Below are 25,110 nucleotides of genomic sequence, written 5' to 3' on the forward strand. Positions count from 1 at the left end.
TACCCCAAAGTGGGATTGTTGGGTCATAGGGCAGCTCTATGTGTAGTCTTTTGAGGAACCTTCATACTGCTTCCATAAAATATATAAAAAGTAATCTGTATGTCCATACTGTTTAAAGAAACACTGTAAAGAAATAGAAGACAGGATAATCAAGGATTTTCAATGAATACTAAAATATAGTATATTTATATTCCTGAGTTGTCACTCCACAGCTTCATAAATAATCAATTACAAAAAGGAAAAAAACATGGTCTGGGGCTATAGGTCAGTGGTAGAGCACTTGCCCAACAAGTGTGAGGCCCTTTATTTGATTCCTAGCATTGAAACAAACATAACTAGGACAAAGGCATCTTTATAGGGTCATTAGACAGCACTTTAACCAAATGACCAAACTTGGCATTGCTATTAATAGCATACAGCTCTTTCTTAAGTCATAAACTGAGAGGGATATGATTTTAACAATGTAATACTCTAAAAACAACAAAAAATTTAACCTGAGCATGAACCCTTCCTCATGAGAACATGAGGAAATTATTAGATAAATCCAAATTAAAAGTCAGGGACTGAGAGTGCAGTTTAATGATAGAAGTACTGCCTGACGGGGCTGGGAAGGTGGCTCAGTGGTAGAGCGCTTGCCTTGCATGCATGAGGCCCTGAGTTTGATTCCTCAGCACCACATAACCAGAAAAAAAAAGCCGGAAGTGGTGCTATGGCTCAAGTGGTAGAGTGCTAGCCTCGAGCTGAAGAGCTGAGGGACAGCGCTCAGGCCCAGAGTTCAGGCCCATGACCCGACCCAAAAAAAAAAAAGAAGTACTGCCTGAGTGTGTATGAGGTCTTGGGTTCAATTCTCAGCACTGAACCTTTCTCCCCCAAAAAGCATAAATGTCAACGTAAGGATCATCCATGAAACAATGGGCGTGAACTTTTCACAACTGACAGTTCTACTTGTTTTTTGGGGGGGGTCCAGTTGTGGGGCCTGAACTCTGGGCCTGGGCGCTGTCCCTCAGCTCTTCAGCTCAAGGCTAGCGCTCTACCACTTGAGCCACAGTGCCACTTCCGGCTTTTTTCTTATTGCTTATGTGGTGCTGAGGAATCGAACCCAGGGCCTCATGCATGCAAGGCAAGTGCTCTACCACTGAGCCACCTTCCCAGCCCCCACAATTGACAGTTCTGGGAAAGATAAAAACAAAAAGCCCAAGTGACTGTTTTGAGTTAAAAATATGACAGAGCTGGGGGTTGGTGGCTCACACCTGTAATCCCAGCCACTCTGGAGGCTGAGATTTGAGCATCACCGTTCAATGCTAGCCCAGCCAGGAAAGTCCATGAGACTCTTATGGCCAGTTAACTACCTGAAAACTAACTGAAGTGGAACTGTGGGTCAGAATGGTAGAGCACTAGCTTTGAGTGAAACAGCTTAGGGACTGTTCAGGCCCTGCATTCAAGCCCTACAACCAGCTAAAACAACAACAACAAACATGACAACTAAATGCATTGAATGAATTTTGAATATATTTTGGATACTAAAAATATGATATTGAGGGCTGGATGCATGACTCAAGTGGTGTAGAGTACTTGCCTAGCAAGTAGGCCATGAGATCAAATCTCAGTACTGCAAAATAAGTAATTATTAGGGTTGAGTAGAGCCAAAGTGTTGGGCTTAGTGGTAGAGCACTTTCTTGGGTCAAGAATATTACTTAAGAACCAGAAAATTTTCTTGAATGTGGTTATATACAAGACTATCCAGTACATGGGAAGGTGGCTTAGTGGTAGAGTACTTGCCTTGCCCTGGGTTCAATTCCTCAGCACCACATAAGCAGAAAAAGCCAGAAGTGGCACTGGGGCTTGAACTTAGAGATTTGGACGTAAAAACAGGCATTTTACCAGTTGAGCTACATTCCCAAGGCCTTTTTCCTTTAGGTATTTTTGAAATAGGATCTTAGGTTTTTTTTTTTTTTTTTGGTTGGTCATGGGGCTTGAACTCTGGGCCTGGGTGCTGTCCTTGAGCTCTTCAGCTCAAGGCTAGCACTCTACCACTTGAGCTACAATGCCACTTCCGGTTTTCTAGTGTTTTTTTGGAGGTAAGAGTCCCTTGGACATTCTTGCCCGGGCTGGCTTTGAACTGTGATTCTCAGATCTCAGCCTCCTGAGTAGCTAGGATTTCAGGTGTGAGCCACCAGCACCCAACAGGATCTTAGTTTTTTGCCTGGGCTGGCCTTGACCATGATTCTCCTATTTATGCTTCCCATGTAAGTGGAGTGACAGGCTTTCAATGTCATTCCCAGCTGTTTTAAGATGGGGATCTTGCTTCTCCATCCTCCTATCTTTTTCCCAAGTAGTTGGAATTATGGGAGTGAGTTAACACATCCAGCCCTAAATAAAATATTTTAAAAACTTAAATAAATGATTGCTATACATTATTACTACTACTGTATTATTATTATTATTATTTTGGTTGTGGGGCTTAAACTCTGGGCCTGGAGTGCTGTCCCTGAGCTCTTCAGCTCATGGTGAGTGCTCTTACCACTTGAGCTACAATGCTACTTCCAATTTTATGGTAGTTTTTTGGAGATAAGAGTCTCAGGGACTTTTCCTACCTGGACTGGCTTTGAACTGCAATCCTCAGATCTCAGCCTCTTGTGTAGCTAGGATTAAAGGTGTGAGCCACCAGCACCTGGCTTGCTACACATTTTTTTTTGGGGGGGGGGGTCCGGTTGTGGGCCTAACTCTGGGCCTGGGCACTGTCTCTCGGCTCTTCACCTCAAGGCTAGCACTCTACTACTTGAGCCACAGCACCACTTCCGGCTTTTTTTTCCCTGCTTATGTGGTGCTGAGGAATCAAACCCAGGGCCTTGAACATGCAAGGCAAGCGCTCTACACTGAGCCACCTTCCCAGCCCTTGCTACACATTTTTGATGTATATTCTTATCAGTTCAAGAGAGTTCCATTTATTTATTTATTTGCCAGTCCTGGGGCTTGAGCTCAGGGTCTGGGCACTGTCCCTGAGCTGCTTTTGCTAAAGGCTAGAACTCAACCACTTGAGTCACAGCTCTACTTCCAGCTTTTTCTGTTTATGTGGTACTGAGGAATCAAACCCAGGGCTTCATGCATGCTAGGCAAGCACTGTACCACTTAAGCCACATTGCCAACCCCTCTCTTTTGTTATTTATGTGCAAAATATTTTAAGTTATGAATGGACTTCTGAATACTGTCAAATGCTTGTCTACATCTATGAAAATGAACATGTATATTCCTCCTTTAGTGTATTGTTGTGACACTACCAGCTTGGAAATACTTCTTATATCTTTTCTTCCATTCCCCCAGGTGATTTGTGGAGCTATGATTTCTTCAGTGGTGAGTTTGTGGTCTCCCCTGAACCAGACACAAGTGTTCATACTCTTGACCCCCAGAAGCACAAGTACATTATTTTGGGGAGTGATGGGCTATGGAATATGATTCCACCTCAGGATGCCATCTCAATGTGCCAAGACCAAGAGGAAAAGAAATACTTGATGGTAAGAACTGACTCAATAATTTGATTTGTTGGTTAAATAATGTTCTGGTCAAATGTCTGGAATGTGGTCTAAGGATGTTCCCCCTTTTACATCATCATTGCCCCCAAACCCTCATAACCATACCCATGATACTCAACTGTCTTTTCTGTCTGTATATTTATTTTGGATATGTCTTTTCATTGGGATCATAGCCTTCTGTGACTGACTTCTTTCAGGAAGTATAAGGTTTTTAAAGTTTATTCATGTCGTTGCTTATATCACTACTTCATTTGTTTTCCATAGGTATATTTTGTTCATTTATATGCCAATATTTCGTTGAGAGATCACTGCTATGAGTATGCACGTATAGATTTTTGTGTGGACATATCTTCAGTTCTCTTAGGTATACACCTAGGAGTAGAATTTCTATATCTATATTCTTGCTTGCTTATTTATTATTATTATAATTATTACTATTATTATTTGTATGTGTGCTTGTCCTGGGGCTTGCACTCAAGGCCTGGGTGCTGTCCCTGAGCTTTCGTGCTCAAGGCTAGCGTACTACCACTTGAGCCACAGCTTCACTTCTGGCATTTTGCTGGTTAATTGGAGATAAGAATCTTGATTTCGCTGCCCATGTTAGCTTTGATACTCAATCCTCAGATCTGTCTTCTGAGTAGCTAGTATTATAGGGATGAGCCACCAGAGCCTGGCTCTCCTATTTTAAAATCAGTTGCAACCCAGCAAAAATGGGTTGACCTTGCCAGATAAGTTGAAACCTTCCACACAAAGAAATAGAATGTATAAAGTCAGATAATGGTAAGTCAGTCTAGATAATATGACACAGGTTTCACATTTCATTAGTAGTTTAGTATATATTGGAAATGAAAGTAGTTCATACATACACAAAGGTTCTGGTTGGTCTTGAGAATTTTGTCTTTATAATCACACTGAACAAAGAATTCCTAAATATGTGAATGGTAGAATTGATTTCTTCAATTTTGTGTGTGTGAGTATGTGTGTGTGTACGCATGCACATGCGTGCACATGTGCGCACACCAGTCCTGGAGCCTTAAACTCAGGATCTGCATTCTCCTGAGTTTTTTTATGTTTTTGACAGTTGTGGGGCTTGAACTAAGGGCCTGGGCCCTGTCCTTGAGTTTTTTTTTTTTTTTTGTCGGTCATGGGGCTTGAACTCTGGGCCTGGGTGCTATCCCTCAGCTCTTCAGCTCAAAGTGAGCGCTCTACCACTTGAGCTACAGTGCCACTTCCGGTTTTCTGGTGGTTTATTAGAGATAGGAGTCTCACAGTCTCACAGTCTCTCTAGGCTGGCTTTGAACCGCAATCCTCAGATCTCAGCCTGCTGAGTAGCTAGGATTACAGGCGTGAGCCACCAGTACCCGGCTCCTTGAGTTTTTTTGCTCAAAGCTCATTCTACTACTTTGAGCCACAGTGTCACTTTTGTTTTTCTGGTTCTTAACTGGAGATAAGGCTGGCTTTGAACTGCAATTCTCTTGAGTAGCTGGAATTATAGGCATGAGCCACCAGCACTGACCTGAGCTTTTTTTTTTTTGTTGTTGTTGTTCAAGGTTAGTGGTTTACCACTTGAGACCCAGCTACACTTCTGGATTTTTGGTGGTAAATTGGAGATAAGAGTCTGGTGGATTGTCTTACCCAGGCTGGCTTTAAACCCTGATCCTCAGATCTCAGCCTTGAAGTAGCTAGAGGGGTGAGCCACTGGCTCCTGGTGTGAGTATTTGGATTTTTAAGGAGGTACTTACAGACCGGTGGGTTGCATTTACCCTAATTTGCCAATCTGGCATTCCAATTTTCTGTATTTTGTAATTTTAAGATTTCTATTACCACTGGGTGCCGGTGGCTCACGCCTGTAATTCTAGCTACTCAGGAGGCTGAAATCTAAGGATCAGAGTTCAAAGCCAGCCTGTACAGGAAAGACTATGAGACTCTTTATCTCCAATAAACCACCAGAAAACCTGAAGTGGTGCTGTGGCTTAAGTGGTAGATGCTACCCTTGAGCTGAAGAGCACAGGGATAGTACCCAGGCCTAGAGTTCAAGCCCCATGACCGACAAAAAAAAAAAAAAAAAAGATTTCTATTAGTATCTGTTAGTTGTATGGGGGGAGTTTCATTGTGATGTTTTCAAATACACATTCATAACTAAGTATTTCATTAATTTCATCTCTTCATCATTCTCCCTCATCCCTCTGTACCTTTCTTAAGACAATTTTGACAAGTTTCATTGTTCTGCTTAGATACATGTATATACAATACTTCCACTAAAACTTCTTTTTTTTGGGGGGGTCCACTTCCGGCTTTTTTCTTTTTGCTTATGTGGTGCTGAGGAATCGAACCCAGGGCCTCAGGCATGCAAGGCAAGCGCTCTACCACTGAGCCACCTTCCCAGCCCCAGAGCTGGGAAGGTGGCTCAGTGGTAGAGCGCTTGCCTAGCATGCATGAAGCCCTGGATTTGATTTCTCAGTACCACATAAACAGAAAACGTGGGAAGTGGCACTGTGGCTCAAGTGGTAGTGTGTTTGCCTTGAGCAAAAGAAGCTCAGGGACAGTGCCCAGGCCCTGCACTTAAGCTCTAGGACTGGCAAAAAACAAAACAACAACAAAAATACTTTAAAAGATTTGACATATGGATAGTCATTGCAGTACATTGAACTCCTTAGATATAGCAAAGGGGCAAGTGAGAGCCAGATGGGCATCAAGCAGCTCTGTTCCTTGTGGAGGAAAAACTAAACATGGGCAAAGGAGATCCTAAGAAGCTGAGATGCAAATGTCATCATATGCATTCTTTGTGTATACTCTCTGGGACAAGCACAAGAAGAAACACCCAGATGCTTCAGTCAACTTCTCAGAGAGGTAGAAGACTATGTCTGCTAAAGAGAAAGGGAAATTTGAAGACATGGCCAAGATGGCCAAGGCAGACAAGGCTGGTTATGAAAAAGAAATGAAAACCTACATCCCTCCCAAAGGGGAGAAGTTCAAGGATCCCAGTGCACCCAAGAGGCCTCCTTCAGCCTTCTTTTTGTTCTGTTCTGAGTTATTACTCTGAAATCAAAGGGAACATCCTGGCCTGTCTATTGGTGATGTTGCCAAAAAACTGGGAGAGATGTGGAACAACACTGCTGCAGATGACAATCATCCTTATGAAAAGAAGACTGCTAAGCTGAAGGAAAAATACAAAAAGGATATTGCTGCGCACTGTGCTAAAGGAAAACCTGATGTAGCAAAAAAGGGAGTTGTGAAGGCTGAAAAGAACAAGAAGAAGAAGAAAGAGGAGAAAGATGAAGATGATGAAGAGGACAGGGAAAAAGAGGAAGATGAAAAGGATGAGGATGAAAATGAAGAGAATAATGATGAATAAGTTGGTACTAGTGCAGTTTTTTTTTTCTTGTCTGTAAAGCATTTAACTTCCCTGTACACAACTCACTCTTTTTTTAATTTTTTTTTTTGGGTTCTGGTCGTGGGGCCTGAACTCTGGGCCTGGGCACTGTCATTCAGCTGTTCAGCTCAAGGCTAGCGCTCTACCACTTGGGCCACAGCGCCACTTCCGGCTCTTTTCTTTTTTTGCTTATGTGGTGCTAAGGAGTCGAACCCAGGGCCTCATGCATGCAAGGCAAGCGCTCTACCACTGAGCCACCTTCCCAGCCCCCACAACTCACTCTTTTTAAAGAAAAAAATTGAAATGTAAGGCTGTGTAAGATTTGTTTTAAACTGTACAGTGTCTTTTTTTTTGGATAGTTAACACACTACAGAATGTGTGATTAGATAGCCTGTTCTGGTAGTATTTTCAGTAGCCACTAACTTTGCCTTGTACAAGATAGGGGCTGTAAACTAGCATGGAAATTTAAAGCAGGTTCTTGTTTGTGCACAGCAACAAGACAGTAGTTATTTCATTTTCAGTTGTCTGACAGAGCTTATATGAAATAATTGTTCTGTTAATACCACTCTGTAATTGCAAAATAAAAAAGTTGCAGCTGTTTTGTTGTCATTCTGAATGCTTCTAAGTAAATACAGTTTTTTTTTACTAAAAAATATTTAAAATATAAAATATATAAAAATATTTTGAGGGCGGGGAAGGTGGCTCAGTGGTAGAGTGCTTGCCTTGCATACATGAGGCCCTGGGTTCGATTCCCCAGCACCACATAAGCAATAAAAAAAAAGCCGGAACTGGTGCTATGGCTCAAGTGGTAGAGCGCTAGCCTTGAGCTGAAGAGCTGAGGGACAGCCCCCAGGCCCAGAGTTCAGGCCCCATGACCGGACTAAAAAAAATAAAAATAAAAATATTTTGAGTAAAATTATTTTTTGTGGTACTTGGTTTGACTAGGGCATGTGCTTGCTAAGCAGATGCTCTACTACTTGAGCCACATCCTAGGCCCATGAGTGAATTTTTTCTTGGTTTTGGAACGTGGTCTTACTGCATGTCTTGTTTTTTTTTTATTTTTGGGTCCGGTTGTGGGGCCTGAAATCTGGGTCTGGGTGCTGTCCCTCAGCTCTTCAGCTCAAGGCTAGCACTCTACCACTTGAGCCACAGTGCCACTTTTGGCTTTTTTTTTTTTTTTTTTTTTGGTCGGTCGTGGGGCTTGAACTCTGGGCCTGGGCGCTGTCCCTCAGCTCTTCAGCTCAAGGCTAGCGCTCTACCACTTGAGCTACAGTGCCACTTCCTGGCTTTTTTCTTTTTGCTTATGTAGTGTTGAGGAATCGAACCCAGAGCCTCAGGCATGCAAGGCAAGCACTCTAGCACTGAGCCACCTTCCCAGCCCCTGGCACTCTACCTCTTGAGCCACACATTTTGCTGGTTAATTGAGATGGAGTCCCTCAGAGTTTTCTTCCTAGGCTGGCTTCAAATCTTGGGCCTCTTGATTACATCATTGAGCCATTGGTGCCCAGCTGATTTTTAGATTCTTTTTTTTTTGGGGGGGGTCTGGTCATGGGGCCTGAACTCTAGGCCTGGGTGCTGCCCCTCAGCTCTTCAGCTCAAGGCTAACGCTCTACCACTTGAGCCACAGCGCCACTTCTGGCTTTTTTTCTTTTTGCTTATGTGGTGCTGAGGAATTGAACCCAGGGCCTCATGCATGCCAGGCAAGCTCTCTACCACTGAGCCACCTTCCCAGCCCCGATTTTTAGATTGTTGATAAAATAGGATTACTAAGTTCAGGAAAATGATGGATATTTGTTAAGTAATTTACTATCAGAGAACCCCCACCACCACACACATAGTTTGTGGTGCTTTGGTTAGATCTGGATCTAATCTGAAAGACGCTGTGTGTATAGAATCTAATAGAAATGTAATTGTGCTTATTGAAAAACAATGTTTGGAATTTACTTATTTTCTCTTGATATATGAACATTTATAAAGAAAGCATTTAGAAGTTTGTGAAGCTCTTTTATATCTAATGCTTTATTGGAGTCTCATATTGCAGAAATAGTATTAACATTATAATTTCATTTTATCAATAATAAGACTTGAGAGATTAAGTATTCTAACAAGGTTATATGGAAGCAAGATTTGGGTGGACTTTAGAATATCAGATTTCAGGCCTTGCACTGTATTAATATTTTTAGATAAAGAAACATCATGCCAATTTCTTTCTTCTTTTTCTTCTTTTCTGAGACAGGATCTTACTATATATCCTAGACTAGCCTGGAACCTCTAATCTCTGCTCATCTTCCTCATTAGTTCGGTTCCTATTTTTTTTTTTTTGGGTCCGGTCGTGGGGCCCGAACTCTGGGCCTGGGCACTGTCCCTCAGCTCTTCAGCTCAAGGCTAGCGCTCTACCACTTGGGCCACAGTGCCACTTCCAGCTTTTTTCTTTTTGCTTATGTGGTGCCGAGGAATCGAACTCAGGGCCTCAGGCATGCAAGGCAAGCGCTCTACCACTGAGCCACCTTCCCAGCCCCTCGGTTCCTATTTCTTAAGCAAATTAATAGTATGTAAGTTGAGGCCATGTTGAGAGGCAAATTTAAATGGTTACCATATTTTAATTTTTCTGATTTATTTAAAACTTGCTTGTGTGTTCATTCTATTATCCTCCTACCTAAAATTGGTAACAGCTTTACAATAAAGCCATGACTAACCTGGCCTTCTGAAAATGTAGATTGACTATTGAGATGTGAAATAAAAAAGAAGTATTTATATCAGGCAGTTTTTAAAATAGTTAAATAACTTTGGGCTAGGAATGTGGCCTAGTTGAGTGTTTGCCTAGCTAAAGCTCTGGGTTCAATTCCTTAGTACCACATAAACAGAAAAAGCCATAAATGGAGCTGTGGCTCAAGTGTTAGAGTGCTAGCATTGAGCAAAAGAAGCTCAGAGACAGTGCCTAGGCTCTGAGTTCAAGCCCCAGAACTAAAAAAAAAAAAAAATTAAAAAAATATACACACACACACATATATATATATACACATACACACATATATGTGTGTATATATATTTATATATATTATTTTATACATATGTTTAGTAAAATAACTTAATTTGGATATTGTCACCTTATATACCCAATACTTACTTTCTCTTTACACATATATGGAAAAAAATTATGAAGTGGAATCTTTCTGTTTAAATATTAACAGATCACTATTTTATACCTTTTCTTAGGGATGCTTCTTTCTTTTTAAGCTAGGCATGGGAGTGTATGTAATCTGTAATCAGGTAGCTGACTCAGAAAGATCAAGATCAGACTTAAGATACATACTGTGACTCTCAGCAAACAAAAAAAATGAGACAAAAAAGCTTTTTCTGCTGGGTGCCGGTGGCTCACGCCTGTAATCCTAGCTACTCAGGAGGCTGAGATCTGAGGATCACAGTTCAAAGCCAGTCTAGTAGGAAAATCCATGAGACTATCATCTCCAATTGACCACCAGAAAACCAGAAGTGGCACTGTGGCTCAAGTGGTAGAGTGCTAGCCTTGAGCTGAATTTCTCAGGGACAGTGCCCAAGCCCAGAGTCCAAGCCCCATGACTGACAAAAGCAAAACAAAATAACAAAAAAGCTTTTTCTTTAAAAGTTCAATAATAATGCAGACTGGAATCTTTTAAGTCTGTTCATTATCTTTTCAAAGCTTATGTTTGCCTATTTAAAAAACATTAAAAAAATTTTATTCTTGTTATTAAGATATTGTACAGAGGAGTTACAAGGTAATGAGTATATTTCTTTTTTATTTTTTCTTTTTTTTTGGGGGGGGGTCTGGTCATGGGGCGTGAACTCTGAGCCTGGGCTCTGACTCTCAGCTCTTCAGCTCAAGGCTAGCGCTCTACCACCTGAGCCACAGTGCCACTTCCAGCTTTTTTCTTTTTGCTTATGTGGTGCTGAGGAATTGAACCCAGGGCCTCAGGCAAGCGCTCTACCACTGAGCCACCTTCCCAGCCCATATTTCTTTTTTTTTAGACAGTGTCACCCTTCATTTGCTTTCCCCGTTTCCCCCCTCACATCCTTGCCAACATATTACATAGGTCATTTTCTACATAGTGTATGCTGAAGAGCATTGTTCATCCTTCCTCCCTCCTTCCTTTATCCCTCCCTTTACTCCTTCTCTCCTAAAATAAAAAAAAAATACCCAAAGCAAAAACTACCACCACCAACAATAACAACAACCCCCACACCCCAATGTTTCCATTTCCTGGAATTAGCTTTGATAAATAAATTTGTTCCTCCCCTAAGAGTATCCTCCTTTAAGTCTTTGTGGGAATGCCTTAGAGTCCTGTATAAGTTAACACGACCAGTTGTATTTTAGGTCTAGCATCTACATAAGAGAAAACATAATTCTCTCGGTCTCTCTGAGTGTGGTTAACTTCACTTAGCATGATGTGTTTTGGGTCCGTCTATTTCCTGAAAACAACATCTTACTTTTTTCTAATGGATAGTAAAATTCTACCGTGTATATATGCCCCATTTTATTGATCCCCACTTATCTGTTGTAAGGCATCTGGGCTGTTTCAATACCTTGGCTATATGTGGATAGTACAACAATGACCGGATATGCAAGTGTCTTCACTTGACTTGTAATGATCTGGGTAGATGCCCAAATTTTTGCCTATTTTTGGATACTTAATATATTGATTTCTTATTCTATGGTGTGCTTGAATAGGTGATGTTTAGATAGATTAGAGAAGGGGGAAGGATTTAGGGTTTAAAGGTCAGGGAAGAGGACAGTGGTATGGTGACATGAATAAAAATTTAAAATATATATGTATTCTAATACATATTATTGCAGCTGATAATTGACATAAGTAAAATTATATAAAAATACATTTTAAAAATTGTTTCTCTTAGCCGGGTGATGGTGGCTTATACCTGTAATTCTAGCTACTCAGGAGGCTGAGATCTGAGGATCATGGTTCAAAGCCAGCCTGGGCAGGAAAGTCTCTGTGGAGACTTTTACCTCCAATTAACGACCAGAAAACTGGAAGTGGCACTGTGGCTCAAGTGGTAGAGTGCTAGGCTTGAGCTTTGAAGAGCTCAAGAGACAGGGCCCAGGCCCACAGTTCAAGCCCCACAACAGACCAAAAAAAAAAAAAAGAAGTCTCTCTTGCTCTGGGTGCTGATAGCTCATGTCTGTATTCCTAGCTACTCAGGAGGTTGAGATCTGAGGATTGTGGTTCAAAGCCAGCCTGGGCAGAAAAAAGTCCCTGTGAGACTCTTATCTCCAATTACCCACTCAAAAATTGCAGGTGGTGCTGTGGCTCAAGTGCTAGAGTGCTAGTCTTGAGCACAAAGAGGCTCATGGACAGTGCCCCAGCCCTGGGTTCAAGCACCATAACTGATAAAAAAAAAAAAAAAAGATTGTTCTCTTAGTGGTACACTGGGTGAGTCACGCCTGTAATCCTAGCTGCTCCGGAGTCTGAGGTCTGAGGATCACAGTTCAAAGCCAATCTGGACAGAAAAGTTTGTGAGACTCTTTTCCCCAGTTAAGGAGCAAAAAAGCCAGATGTGGTAAAGTTGTAGCCTTGAATTAAAAAGCTCAGGGACAGTGCCCAGGCCTTGAGTTCAAGCCCCTGGACTGGCACAAAAAGAAGAAAATGTTTCTCAGGCTGAGGCAGGAGGCTCATTTGATCTCTAGGAGTTTGACACTATCCTTATCTCAAAAAGAAAAATCTATACATATTTCTCAAGTTTGAGATATTAGGAAATGTCTATATCAATTCAGAATAATTAGGACTATTTGTTCTGGTGTAACCAATAACACAAATCTGTGTTCAGTAAATTATTTTTGTTTTAATTTACTTGAAGGTGGGTACTTTTAAGTATCTGTGATTTATTTAATTGTTAGTTATACTAATCTTAAGAACATGCAGAAAAAAAAAGAACATGCAGGGCTGGGAAGGTGGCTCAGTGGTAGAGCGCTTGCCTTGCATGCGTGAGGCCCTGGGTTCGATTCCTCAGCACCACATAAGCAAAAAGAAAAAAGCCGGAAGTGGTGCTGTGGCTCAAGTGGTAGCGCGCTAGCCTTGAGCTGAAGAGCTGAGGGACAGCACCCAGGCCCAGAGTTCAGGCCCACGACTGAACCCCCCCCTCCCAAAAAAAGAACATGCAGATAAAATGTAAAGATTGTGTGTGTGTGTGTGTGTGTGTGTGTGTGTATGTATGTATGTATGTATGTGTGGTGTGATACTGGGCATTGAATTTGGGGTCTTGCACATGCTAGCTACATTTCCAGCCTCCCCTCCCCCCGCTCTGATTATTTTTTGAGATAGGTTCTTGCTTTTTGTCCAGTATTGCTTGGACTGCAATCTTACTTATGGTCCCTCCTGTAACTGGTATGACAAGCATGTATCACCATGCCTACCTTTTTTCTGCTGAGATGGAATCTCATGAACTCCAGTCTCAGCTTCCTGAGTAGCCCGGTGGACCTGCATACATCTCTGTACCAGGTAGTGGTTGAAATATAGAGGTCTTGCCTGGGCTAGCGTCAAGCTGTGATCCTATTTTTGCCTTCTGTGTAGCTGAGATTATAGGTGTTAGTCTCCTAAGCCCAACCTATACTTTTTTTTTTCTTTTTTTTTTTTTGGTCGGTCGTGGGGCTTGAACTCTGGGCCTGGGCGCTGTCCCTGCGCTCTTCTGCTCAAGGCCAGTGCTCTACCACTTGAGCTACAGTGCCACTTCCGGTTTTCTAGTGGGTTATTGGAGATAAGAGCCAGCTCCTGCCCTGGCTGGCTTGGAACTGCAATATTCAGATCTCAGCCTCCTGAGTAGCTAGGATTACAGGTCTGAGCCACCATCCACCCAGCCCAACTTTATCCTTTCTTTAGGGTAAACAAACTGTGTTTTACAAGCCCGGAACTATGGGAAGGAGGGATAAGCAAGGATAGGAGAGTTGCAGAAAAATTAAAAGTTTGTTTCAGTTGTGTTATAGGCATAATTTGTAATCGTTAACTAATATTAGATTATAAAAGACTAAAAGATATCCCCAAGGCAGTGAAAATTTTAAAGTATGTGTTTTAAGGAAGCAATCTCTTAATATTAATAAATGTTTTCTGAGATTCAGGAAGCATTAAAAATACAAGTTATTTTGAGACGAGTCTTAAGAAGTCTAAGCAGTTACCTGTTCTAACAGATGCAATATGTTCCCACAGAATGCCAATAAAATGAGAAGGAACAGGAAAAGTTCAAGGAGGAAGTGGGCCAAGCTCAGCTAGTGCACTTACAGTGTCAGAATAATACGTGAATTTAAAGAGAGAATAAAAAAGAAATTATAATAAATTGTGTTATCTCTGAAATTGTTCCCTTGTTTTTCTTTTATAAAAAACTTCCATCCAATGTCTAAGTTGTTTTCCATATTGGAGCACTATGTTGTGTTGTTCAAATGAAAGATTTGATTAGTTCCTTTTTTCTTTTGGCTCAGTAGAGGCATGCTGTTAATTTGGCAGCAGGGAGCCTTCTGCTTCAGAACTTACTTGCTGTACGTCCTGTTTCTCTATTATGAACTCTTGGTCTGTGAGTTTTTTTTTTTTTAATTACTTAGTTTTCTGTGATCACATGGAGCATGCTAAGTGACCAGACTAAACTTTCAAATTAACCTAGGTGGAAGGTTAAACTCACATAAGCTCTCATTGTTGTTGATATTGAAAGTCATATGTAAGTACTTGAAAGCAGATATTGTTCCTTTACATTTATCACAGCACTACTACCTTGAATTGAGATTATTTTTCCAACATTCAGTGTTAAAACAGTCAGGAATAAGCAAGCTTTCAGTGAATTTGTAGCATATAATAAGCCAGAAAGAGAGAGATACTTTTAGAAGGGAAAAGCAGTGTGTTTGGGACACTATAAAATTAGGAACTAGATTTCTGTGTCATTTCCTCATCTCTAGTTTCCACTGGACCTACAGTAGTTTTTTTTTTTCTTTTCATTCAGTAAGCATGTTCATGTCTGTTTATATTGAAATACTTTGTGTATCCTCTGAGCTTATCTTTTCAAGATACATCAAAGGAAACAGTCTGACTTAGGAGTATACTTTTATTTTTTATTTTTTTGACGGTCGTGGGGCTTGAACTCTGGGCCTGGGCGTTGTCCCTCAGCTCTTCAACTCAAGGCAAGCGCTCTACCACTTGAGCTACGGCGCCACTAGGAGTATACTTTTAAATGGCTGTGTTTAGAAAGTTGATTAGTTGTGAGGGATTTTATATCAGAGGAAGACCAGACAATATGTCATCTTTTACTACCCTACAAAAGGGTTTGAAGGCTGGGTGTTGGTGACTCATACCTCTTATTCTTAACTACTTCTGATGCTGAGATCTGAGGATCACAGTTTGAAGCCAGCCTGGGCAAGAAAGTTGGTGAAACTCTTATCTCAAATTAAGTCCAAAAAAGCCAGAGGTGGAGCTGTGGTTTAAGCTTAAGACTAGCACTCAGACCCTGAGAACTGTCACCCCCGCCCCCCAAAAAAGGGGGGGCAGCTGGGTGGCTCTCCAAAATGTTATTTTGTGAATTTGGTTGAGTTCATCTGAGGGAAATTTTACACACTGGGAGAGATTAGTATTTGTGTTTTAGCTTTCTCTTTGAGAAACTATTCAGTGGTTGTATAGAATACAATGGTTATTTAGGAAGTTTGTGTTTGTTATGAAGAATATTCCTATTTGTCTAGACATGGAAGGATATTTAAGTATATGTGGATCTAGAATACTGTACCCAAAATGGAGTGTGCATGCGAATCAACTGTGAAGCATTTTAAAAAAGAATACCTGACTTTCCCTGGGTGACTTTTACTTGTTCATTTAACTGTTTACCTTCCATTTTTAGAAAGCCCCATCACATGTCCTACTCTTCTCAGTTGGTACACAGTGTCTAGTGTTTGTGGGACGTTTGCAAAGTAATATCTACCTTAGTTTCCATCATGATAGTTGTTTTAATATTTAATATTAATTTTTTGTTAGTCGTGGAGGTTGAACTCTGGGCCTGGGCACTGGCCCTGAGCTCTTCAGCTCAAGGCAAGCACTCTACCACTTGAGCCACAGCGCCCACTTCCGGCTTTTCTACCACTGAGCCACCTTCCCAGCCCCTGTGTTTCACATTTCTACACTAATATTTATAAATTAGAATTCAGAAAGGGTAAATAACCCAAACTTTACAAATATGTCCCTTATGCTAGTTAGTTCCTCTACCCTGAAGATGACTAAGCTAACTAGTCTTAATTTACCTCTGAAATTGAGTTATGGTACTTGAGTTATGTGTCTAAAGTATATATAAGTCTTTTAATCTTACTATCTTTGAATAGATACATTTTCATCCCAATTATGCAATCCTATGTTTAATTGAAAAATTGTATCTAGTAGGTAGGAATTTGTTTGAATTACAAGAAAATTGGGATGTTTTTCATAATTATTTTTTGCAGTCCAAGAGGAAAAATGTCATAGGAAAATATATCATGGGAAAATATCATAGGAAAAATGATCAGTTATTACATCAGCATTATGTTATTGATACACATAAAATTCAGATGTCAATAGAATAGGATACTTTTGATCTTCATGTTTAAATACAGAATGATTGGGTTAGTAAATGTGTGCTTACGGCTATAGTTAGGCTCTTTTGTGAAGATTCATGTTTCTGAAACAACTTTATTTTGATTAGCCAGCAGTAATCAAGAAATACTATGACCACATAAAGCTGCACACTTGGTTTAGATTGTTTAACTTTTATTGTCTCTTTTTTTACTCAGGTTAACCCATAAATCCTTGCCCATAGTTCAGTAAATATAAGCTGAACTAATGAATACATAGTGTTTTTTATCATCTTTATTACTTCATAAAGAACCTAATGTCATATGTTATGGGTTTATTGAGTTCTAGGATAAAGTATTTGTTTTATCTTCTTATTTTTCAGTCACTAGAAGAGGATCCATGGACAAAGCTGAATGCCAGGGACCATATTCCTGCCCTTGTTCGTAGTAATGCCTTCTCAGAGAATTTTTTAGAGGTCTCAGCTGAGATAGCTCGAGGGAATATCCAGGCTGTAGTCCTACCCTCAAAAGATCCAGAGGCACTTGAGGAAAATTGCACTAAAGCCCTGACTTTAAGGATACATGATTCTTTGAATACCCTGTCGGTTGGCCTGGTGCCTACCAATTCAACAAATACCACTGTGGACCAAAACCAAAAAAATTCAAAGATGTCACCTGCTCAAATGAAAGCCCAAGAAGTTGAAAAAACCCCTCCAGCAAACTTCAAAAGGACATTAGAAGAGTCCAACTCTGGCCCGCTTATGAAGAAGCATAGACGAAATGGCTTAAGTCGAAGTAGTGGTACTCAGTCTGCAAGCCTCCCCACCACCTCACAGCGAAAGAATTCTGTTAAACTTACCATGCGACGAAGACTTAGAGGCCAGAAGAAAATTGGAAATCCCTTACTACATCAACATAGGAAAACTGTTTGTGTTTGCTGAAATGTAACTGGGAAAGGGATTTTCCATACTTAGGTTATGAGGGCTTTTTAAATCTGGTGCCGAAACTTTTTATAAGGGGACAAAATAAAGAGTATACAGTTTGACTTTTTGCTTGTATTATAAATGTGAATTTTGTAGATGTAGGGTATAAGTCGCTGTAAAATGTGTGTAAATTTGTATCCTTCACACAAACTCAGTCTCTTATTCTGACACACAGTACTTATGTCAGCAGGGCTAAATGTTAAAAATCAAAGAATTATTAGATTTTAGAAATACATTTAAACTTTTTAAAATGCTTATAAAATTTGTATAAGCCACTTGTGATGAAAACAACACAGCTTTTTAAAGTGAATTATTAAGTAAACTGGAAAAGTGATGTATTTTCCTAGTGAATTGTGCTCCACTAACTGTTTCCTAGGGACTATTAATGTCTTTTAAAAATTATTTTTATTTCTCATTTCATAATTCTGGATTGAAGTTTTTTTTCTTTCTTTCTTTTCCTTTTTATTTTTTTGGTTAGTCACGGGGCTTGAACTCAGGGTTTGGGCACTGTTCCCTGAGCCTCTTTTTGCTCAAGACTGGTGCTCTGCCACTTGAGCCACAGCACCATTTCCAGCTTTTTCTTAGTAGTTTGTCGCATGGACTTTTCTGCCTGTGCAGGTTTCAAACTATGATCCTCACATCTCAGCCTTCTGAGTAGCTAGGATTATAGGTGTGAGCCACCAGCACCCGGTCAGAATTGAATTTTTTCATAGGAGAAGTGTTGAGTCATGCTAAAGTAGCTGGATTTTTAGTCTCTCTCTCTCCTTCTCTCCCCCTTTCTCTCTTTTAATTGCCAGTCCTGGGGCTTGAACTCAGGGCCTGGGCACTATCCCTGAGCTTCTTTTGGTCAAGGCTAGCACTCTCCAAGGTGCCACTTCTGGCTTTTTCTGTACATGTGTTACTGAGGAATCAAACCCAGGGCTTCATGCATGCTAGGCAAGCACTCTACCACTAAGCCACATTCCCAACCCTAGTCTCTGTTGCCTAGTTAAAATATAATATGTGCTATCTCTTACTTTAGTAGGCTTTTTTTTTCGCCAGTCCTGGGGCTTGAACTCAGTGCCTGGGCACTGTCCCTGAGCCTCTTTTTGCTCAAGGCTAGTGCTTTACCACTTGAACCACAGTGTCACTTCTTGCTTCTCCTGAATAGTTTATTGCAGATAAGTCTTACCAACTTTTCTGCCCAGGCTAGCTTCGAACCATGATCTTCAGATCTCAGCCTCCTGAGTAGGATTACAGATGTGAACCTGTGAACCTGGCTCTTCAATAGGATTTTTCTTTTTTGGTTGGTCGTGGGGCTTGAACTCTGGGCCTGAGCGCTGTCCCTCAGCTCTTCAGCTCAAGAGTAGCACTCTACCACTTGAACCATAGCACCACTTATGATTTTCTAGTGGTTTATTGGAGATAGTTTCAAGGACTTTCCTGCCTGGGCTGGCTTTGAAACGCGATCCTCAGATCTCAGCCTCCAGAGTAGCTAGGCTTACAAGCTGAGCCACTGGCACCCAGGTTTCAATAGGATTTTCTAAACATTAATCATCTGATCACTGATTCTTTGGCATAGAAAGAGATTTGTTTTCCTAGAACCACTTGTCTTCCTCAGTCACCCTAGACCCCTGGCATCATGAGTTTGTAAAGTACCCTTTTCTAGTGTGATGTTTTCTTGCTATTTCAATAACAGATGGTGCTGCTAATTTCCAACATTTCTTAAGTTATTTTATATCATACAGGTTTCATGATCATGAGGATGTGCTTGTTCATATAATAAATAAGTGAAGCATTCTTTATGTTGCTGATACTCGGTGACTGGTATATGTTAATAGTCTACTGTGCTGTGATCATGCTTTTGAGTAATGACTTAAAATACATGTAATACCCATTTTTGCATGCAAAGTTTTTATTTTGGTGTAGGATACATAGAAACAAACTGAATAGCCAACAAGAACATGATTAAGTCTGATTATAAGTATTTGTTAAAACATTGTTTATACTTTGGTCATAAAGAAAAAAACCTAAAAGGAATATTAAAACACTGTGAGCATATAATTTTGACGTGATGAGTTATGTTCTATATAATGAGAAAAAAGTTAAATTAATTTGAACAAAGTTTTATCACTAGATTAAAGAGTTAATTCATGGCCTTGGGAGTGTAGCTCAGTGGTATTGTACCTACTTATCATGCCAGAGTTCCTTGGGTTCAACACCAAAACAAATGTTAATTTATAATGCAACATTGATTGTGTAGCATAAGCTTAGACACTGTATGGTGGAAGTATCTTCTACAAGAGGATTAAGGGTTAGTGATCAAAGTGAAATGTTACTTGTGGCTAGTTCATTGATGCTGAGGATTGAACCCAGGGCATCAGGCTTGTAAATTACATGTTGTACCACTGATCCACATACCCCCAGTCTGGGATGGCTATTTATTTTTTTGTCTTTTTGACAGTACTAGTGTTTGAACTCAGGGCCTAGTTGTGCTTGCTAGGCAGGCACTCTTGTAGTTTGAGCCACACCTCCAGCCCTGATTTTACTTTTTATAGTGCTAGAGATTGAACCCAGGACCTCATGCATGCAGGGCAAGTGCTGTGTTGCTGAGCTACATCTCCAACTTCATGATTGTCTTTTGAGGATTTTTGGATATTGAAGAGTTTGTGTTTCATATCTTTCCAGGATAAACACAAACGAAGTATAGATACTTCTGTAGTGAATTCCTTATGAAGGGCTTTTTCATCTTGTAGAACTATGATACCATCCTAGCTGCATTAAGTATCAAGCAAGCAAGTCTGAATGTATATTAAAATCCACATAGCTACTTTTCACTTTTTATCCTCGTGGTTGTAAATAAAATATTGCTAAACATGAAGTTTAAATTTCCATTTGGTTAGTACAATGGATTATGTAGTCTTTATTTTTCAGATTTTTTTTTTGTGTGTGTGTGTGTACGTGTGAGGTGCTGGGGTACCAAACCCAGAGCCTTAACCTGTGAGGTAGGCAAATGCTCTACCACTAAGCTATGTCCCCAGCAAGCCCTTACGCAAAGCTTTCAAATGTGTTTAACTAGCTGTGTTTTTGTAGCAGTATTAATGAGCAATGTTATTTTCATCATGAAATATACCTGGGAAGTAGCTGTAATGAAAACATTTTAGTGTATTTTATTCCTAAATATACTATGTCACTAACAAAAGTTAAAACTTTCTTTTTGTTTGTTTTTGTCTTTTGAAACAGGGTCTCATTCTATAGCCCAGGTTGGCCTGGAACTCCATGTGTCACACAGGTTAGCCTGGAACTCAATTCTCCTGCCTCAGTCTCCCAAGTGCTTGGGACTACAAGTGTGTACCCCTGTAAGGCTAGGCCTAGCCTTTATTTTAAACTGAAGCAAAATCAATATTGAAGTAGCTGGTCACCTTAGGGATTATAATACACATTCTCTTATAGTCTACTTGGAATTAATATTTTATCACTTAAAGTAAGTTGCAGAAACTTTACCACTGTACTGTCTTTATGTTACAGTTGGCCTGTTTTACATCTATATAATGTATATTCAAAACCAATCAAGCAGTTACACAGCTTGGTATCAATAATGAAACATTTTAAGGAACTTGCTGAATCTCTTCTATTTAGGTGTATACCATTGTTCTTCTTTTATTTACACTTTATTCCTTTTTTTTTTTTTTAAAGTCATGGGGCTTGAACTCTGGGCCTGGGCACTGTCCCTCAGCTCTTCAGCTCAAAGCAAGCACTCTACCACTTGAGCCACAGCACCACTTCCGGTTTTCTGAATGGTTTATTGGAGATAAGAGTCTCATGGACTTTCCTGCCTAAGCTGGCTTTGATTACAGGGGTGAGGCACTGGTGCCCGGCTTCCTTTTATTTTTTTCCTTAACACTAAAATATGCAGCATCCTTCTTGGCTTATGAAGAGAAATGTAGTCATTTTTCTGTCACTGCTTTCCAGATTTTTATCATTTAGCAATTTGGTTATGAGTCTGAATATTTGTACATGCATGTGCTGAGTATAGAATTCAGAGCCTTGCACGTGGTCGGCAAGTGTTCTACTATTGAGCTCTACCCCTAGCTTTTTTTTTTTTTTTTTTTTTGCTGTAAGTTGCCAAGTAACCCATTAACAAATGTTCTCTAGAACATGCACATTGTTTTTTTTTTTTTTTTGCTAGTCTTTGGGCTTGAACTTGGCCTGGGCACTATCCCTGAGTTTTTTTGCCCAAGGCTAGCAGTGTACCACTTGAGCCACTGCTCCATCATGGACTTTACTGCTTGGGATGGCTTTGAACTGTGATCCTCAGGGCTCAGACTTATGAGTAGATATGAATTCAGGCATGAGCCACCAGTGTTCCATGTTCAAAATGTACCTTGGTTCTGGTTTCATTGATTTTTGTTTTTTTTTTTTCAGAAATATGTATTTTTGTGCTGGTCCTGGGACTTTAACTCAGGGCCTGGGTGCTGTCCTGAACTTTTGTGGTCAAGCTTAAACCCTACCGATTGTCACTGCTCTACTTCTGTTTTTTTTTTTTTTTTGGTCCAGTTGTGGGGCCTGAACTCTGGGCCTGGGCACTGGCCCTCAGTTCTTCAGCTCTTCAGCTCAAGGATAGCGCTCTTGAGCCACAGCGCCACTTCTGGCTTTTTTCTTTTTATGTGGTTCTGAGGAATGGAACCCAGGGCCTCATGCATGCAAGGCAAGCGCTCTACCACTGAGCCACCTTCCCAGCCCTACTTCTGGGTTTTTGGTGGCATATTGGAGATAAGACTCTCATGGACTTTCCTGCCCATGCTTTATTGTTAGATCTCAGCCTCCTGAGTAGCTAGAATTACAGGCATGAGCCACCTATGCCTAGCTTAAAGAGCGTTTTTTTTTTTTTTTTTTTTTAAAGAAGTTGACAATCTTAAGTTACGGAATACTGGTTTTTCATAAGAAATATTTTTAGTTGCTTCCCCCCCTCCCCTGCCCTCGGTACTGGGGTTTCAACTCAGGCCCTTGAGTACTGGCTTTTTCTGTTCATGCTCTCTGGTGCTGGCTTTTTCCTACAAACAGTTGTCTTATTTATGTTGTCCAGGCTGGTCTTGAATATTTGGACTGTTAACTACTCTCCAGCCTTAGTTACTCAAGACACTAGGACAACAGATGTATACCAGGATTTTTCTTTTTACTTCACTGAAAATAAAAATATTAATATTTATCATAATTGTGTATGATAGTAGATTATCTTGATGCTATTGAGGCTACACTTTTTGCTATTGGGTGTGGTGAGGCAAGGTGTTGCTTGAAGACACAAAGCCCCAAATAATACTAATCATTACAAAATATATATAAAGTAAACACAAACCCTGAAATTTGGTTTGTGTGCCAATACTAGTACTGAAAAATCGAATCCATGGCTTCATGCATGCTAGGCAAGCCCATATTCAGATTTTTCTCTGGATATTTATTTATTTATTTTTGGTCGGCCGTGGGGCTTGAACTCTGGGCCTGGGCGCTGTCCCTCAGCTCTTCAGCTCAAGGCGAGCGCTCTACCACTTGAACTATAGCGCCACTTCCGGTTTTCTGGTGGTTTATTGGAGATAGGAGTCTCACGGTCTCTCCTGCCTGGGCTGGCTTTGAACCTCGATTCTCAGATCTCAGCCTCCTGAGTAGCTAGGATTACAGGCGTGAGCCACCAGCACCCGGCTGGATATTTATTTTTTTCTCCCTGACAGTATCTTACTTACTATGTTGCCCATCTCATCCATGCGGCCTCCAACTTCCTTCCTCAGTCTAAATCCTGGAATTACAAGGGTCAGGATAGAAGCTAGTTGACTCACTGGTAGTTTATTATAATGGTTCATGGTAACAGTAAGAAAGACAGAGAATTTGTAACTTAAAGTTACTTTTTTTTTCCCCCAGTGAAAATGAGTTTACTAGTGAGATAGCTGGAAATCAAGAAAAATTAGTTGAAGAGTTTCCCTATGCTTCAATACTTAGTGATTTATGTGCTAAGTGCCTACAATTTACTTCTATGTAAAAACAGAACTACCAGTTTTGTCCCTCTTTTAAGGGTCATGGGAGAATGTTACACCATTTTTGTGGAAAAGAAAATGGAGTAGTTCAAACTGATTGGGCTTACACCAGGATCCTAGCTTCCCATTGACTCAGATTTAAGGATCACAGTTTGAAGCCAGCCCAGTAAAGAAAGTCCTTGAGATTCTAATCTCCAATTAACAAAAACCTAGAAGTAGAGTTGGGGCTCTAGTGATAAGAGTACTAACTAGCCTTGAGCAAAACAGCTAAAAGACCACACCCTAGTCTCTCAGTTCAACCCCAGTATCCCCACCCGAAACAACTGGCATATAGATTCAGCATCTAAAGTAAGTGCATGATGTTTTAAGCTACAGCTATTTGTACATACTATCTCGATATCTAATTTACCTCCAGCCAATTGTATATTTTCCATGAGAGGGCAGTTTTATTAAATTTTTCCCTTCTCTGTTGTGTAAGGCTTTTTAGTTTGCCGCTTTATCAGCTAATTCCTTTATAAACACTGCTTATCTACATGGAGCTGTAGTTATCATGAAATGTGATTATATATGTATAATATAAAATAAAATTATATATACGACCTAGTGAATATGAAATAAAACCTGCGGTGTTCAATAGATCTGTAAATAGTCTTATCAAAGACTCCTACCTGAGGAAAGGACAAAGGAGATCTCCCTTAAGGGAGTTGGCCGGTTTGGTGGCACAGCCGGTTATCAACCAGCTAGAGAGGAACACAATTTCTACGCCAGCCTGGGATACAGAAAAGAAAAAATATAAACATATAAGGAAGATGGAAACTGAGGTAAGGAAAGAGTCAGGATTACCAGCCTGATTAATCAGATCAACGCCTTCAGGGCTGTAAAGATGATCTCCGAGGCTAGCAAGCGTAGACTCCCGGAAGGTAAACACATTGCAACGGGCGGGGCAGAAGGCGGGTTCGAGATCGGTGAATGGCCAGTTAAAAGTGATTGACAGCTGCCACGTCCACGTGCTCTGAGCTTCGAACCGGCTGTCGCGAGAATTCGATGTAAACAGACCAGGCGCTCTAGCTTCGGGCTCCCAGTCTGAGACACCTGGGTAAGGTCAGCCCGAATTTGAAGCATATTGCTTCATGTTCTGTTATTTTTTAAAGCCACAAAATGCTTTGGTCACTAGAGTAGACATGCTCATAATTCCTCCTCACCTGTTTGTGTTCGCAACCGAACCTGACACAGCGGCTTCACCCGAACCTACAGACTGTTGTGTTTCCCCTCAGCACCCTCCGATTGGGCAAATTCAGGAGGCGGGTCCCTCTTTTTTCTACTTGCTGGTTGGCGCAGCTGACCTCCCAGGGCGGTGCCCGGCCGTGGCGAGTTTGCTCCTGGGATTGGTTGGCGGGGTAGTTCCGCTGAGGCGTGGTAGGAAGTAGTAGCCGTCAATCACGAGGGTTGAGGGGGGGGGGAAGACTCCAAACAGTGAGCCCTAGAGCTGGAGAACAGCGTTTACCGGCGGAGCGGCCGGTGAGAGGACTGGCGTGTCTTTGGGTTGGGGGGAGGTCAGGAGGGAAAGAGGGACCGAAGGCGTGAGGGGACTAGGTCTGGCTGTCAGGAATTCGACGGGGGAGCAGTGTCGAGGCTGGAGGGGGAGGGGAGAAGGGCAAGGGGC

At 40.9% G+C, this 25,110-nt stretch overlaps 2 protein-coding genes and 1 pseudogene across 8 annotated transcripts in view; all 3 read left to right on the forward strand.

The window, feature by feature from the left end:
* Positions 1-17,502, forward strand: part of Ppm1d (protein phosphatase, Mg2+/Mn2+ dependent, 1D) — a 37,176-nt gene extending 19,674 nt beyond the window's left edge. The window contains exons 4-7 of the mRNA XM_013013082.1: positions 3,322-3,512; positions 3,795-3,847; positions 6,582-6,744; positions 16,843-17,502. Coding sequence (XP_012868536.1) covers positions 3,322-3,512; positions 3,795-3,847; positions 6,582-6,744; positions 16,843-17,400 — 965 coding nt within the window. The 3' untranslated portion in view covers positions 17,401-17,502. The remainder of the gene's footprint in view (positions 1-3,321; positions 3,513-3,794; positions 3,848-6,581; positions 6,745-16,842) is intronic.
* Positions 6,257-6,885, forward strand: LOC105983530 (annotated as a pseudogene).
* A 7,345-nt stretch (positions 17,503-24,847) lies between the features above and the next one.
* The window catches only part of Bcas3 (breast carcinoma amplified sequence 3), a 521,107-nt gene continuing 520,844 nt past the window's right edge, over positions 24,848-25,110 (forward strand). For 4 of the 7 annotated variants that reach the window (XM_013013396.1, XM_013013398.1, XM_013013397.1 and 1 more), the window contains exon 1: positions 24,898-24,965. The gene's annotated coding sequence lies outside the window, so the exon portion shown is untranslated. Of the gene's footprint in view, positions 24,966-25,110 lie in introns of all 7 variants that reach the window. The other 3 variants (XM_013013399.1, XM_013013401.1, XM_013013400.1) reach the window with 2 other exon arrangements.

This window comes from Dipodomys ordii, unplaced genomic scaffold (assembly GCF_000151885.1).
Source record: "Dipodomys ordii isolate 6190 unplaced genomic scaffold, Dord_2.0 Scaffold19, whole genome shotgun sequence".
Classification (NCBI taxonomy): Eukaryota; Metazoa; Chordata; class Mammalia; order Rodentia; family Heteromyidae; genus Dipodomys; species Dipodomys ordii.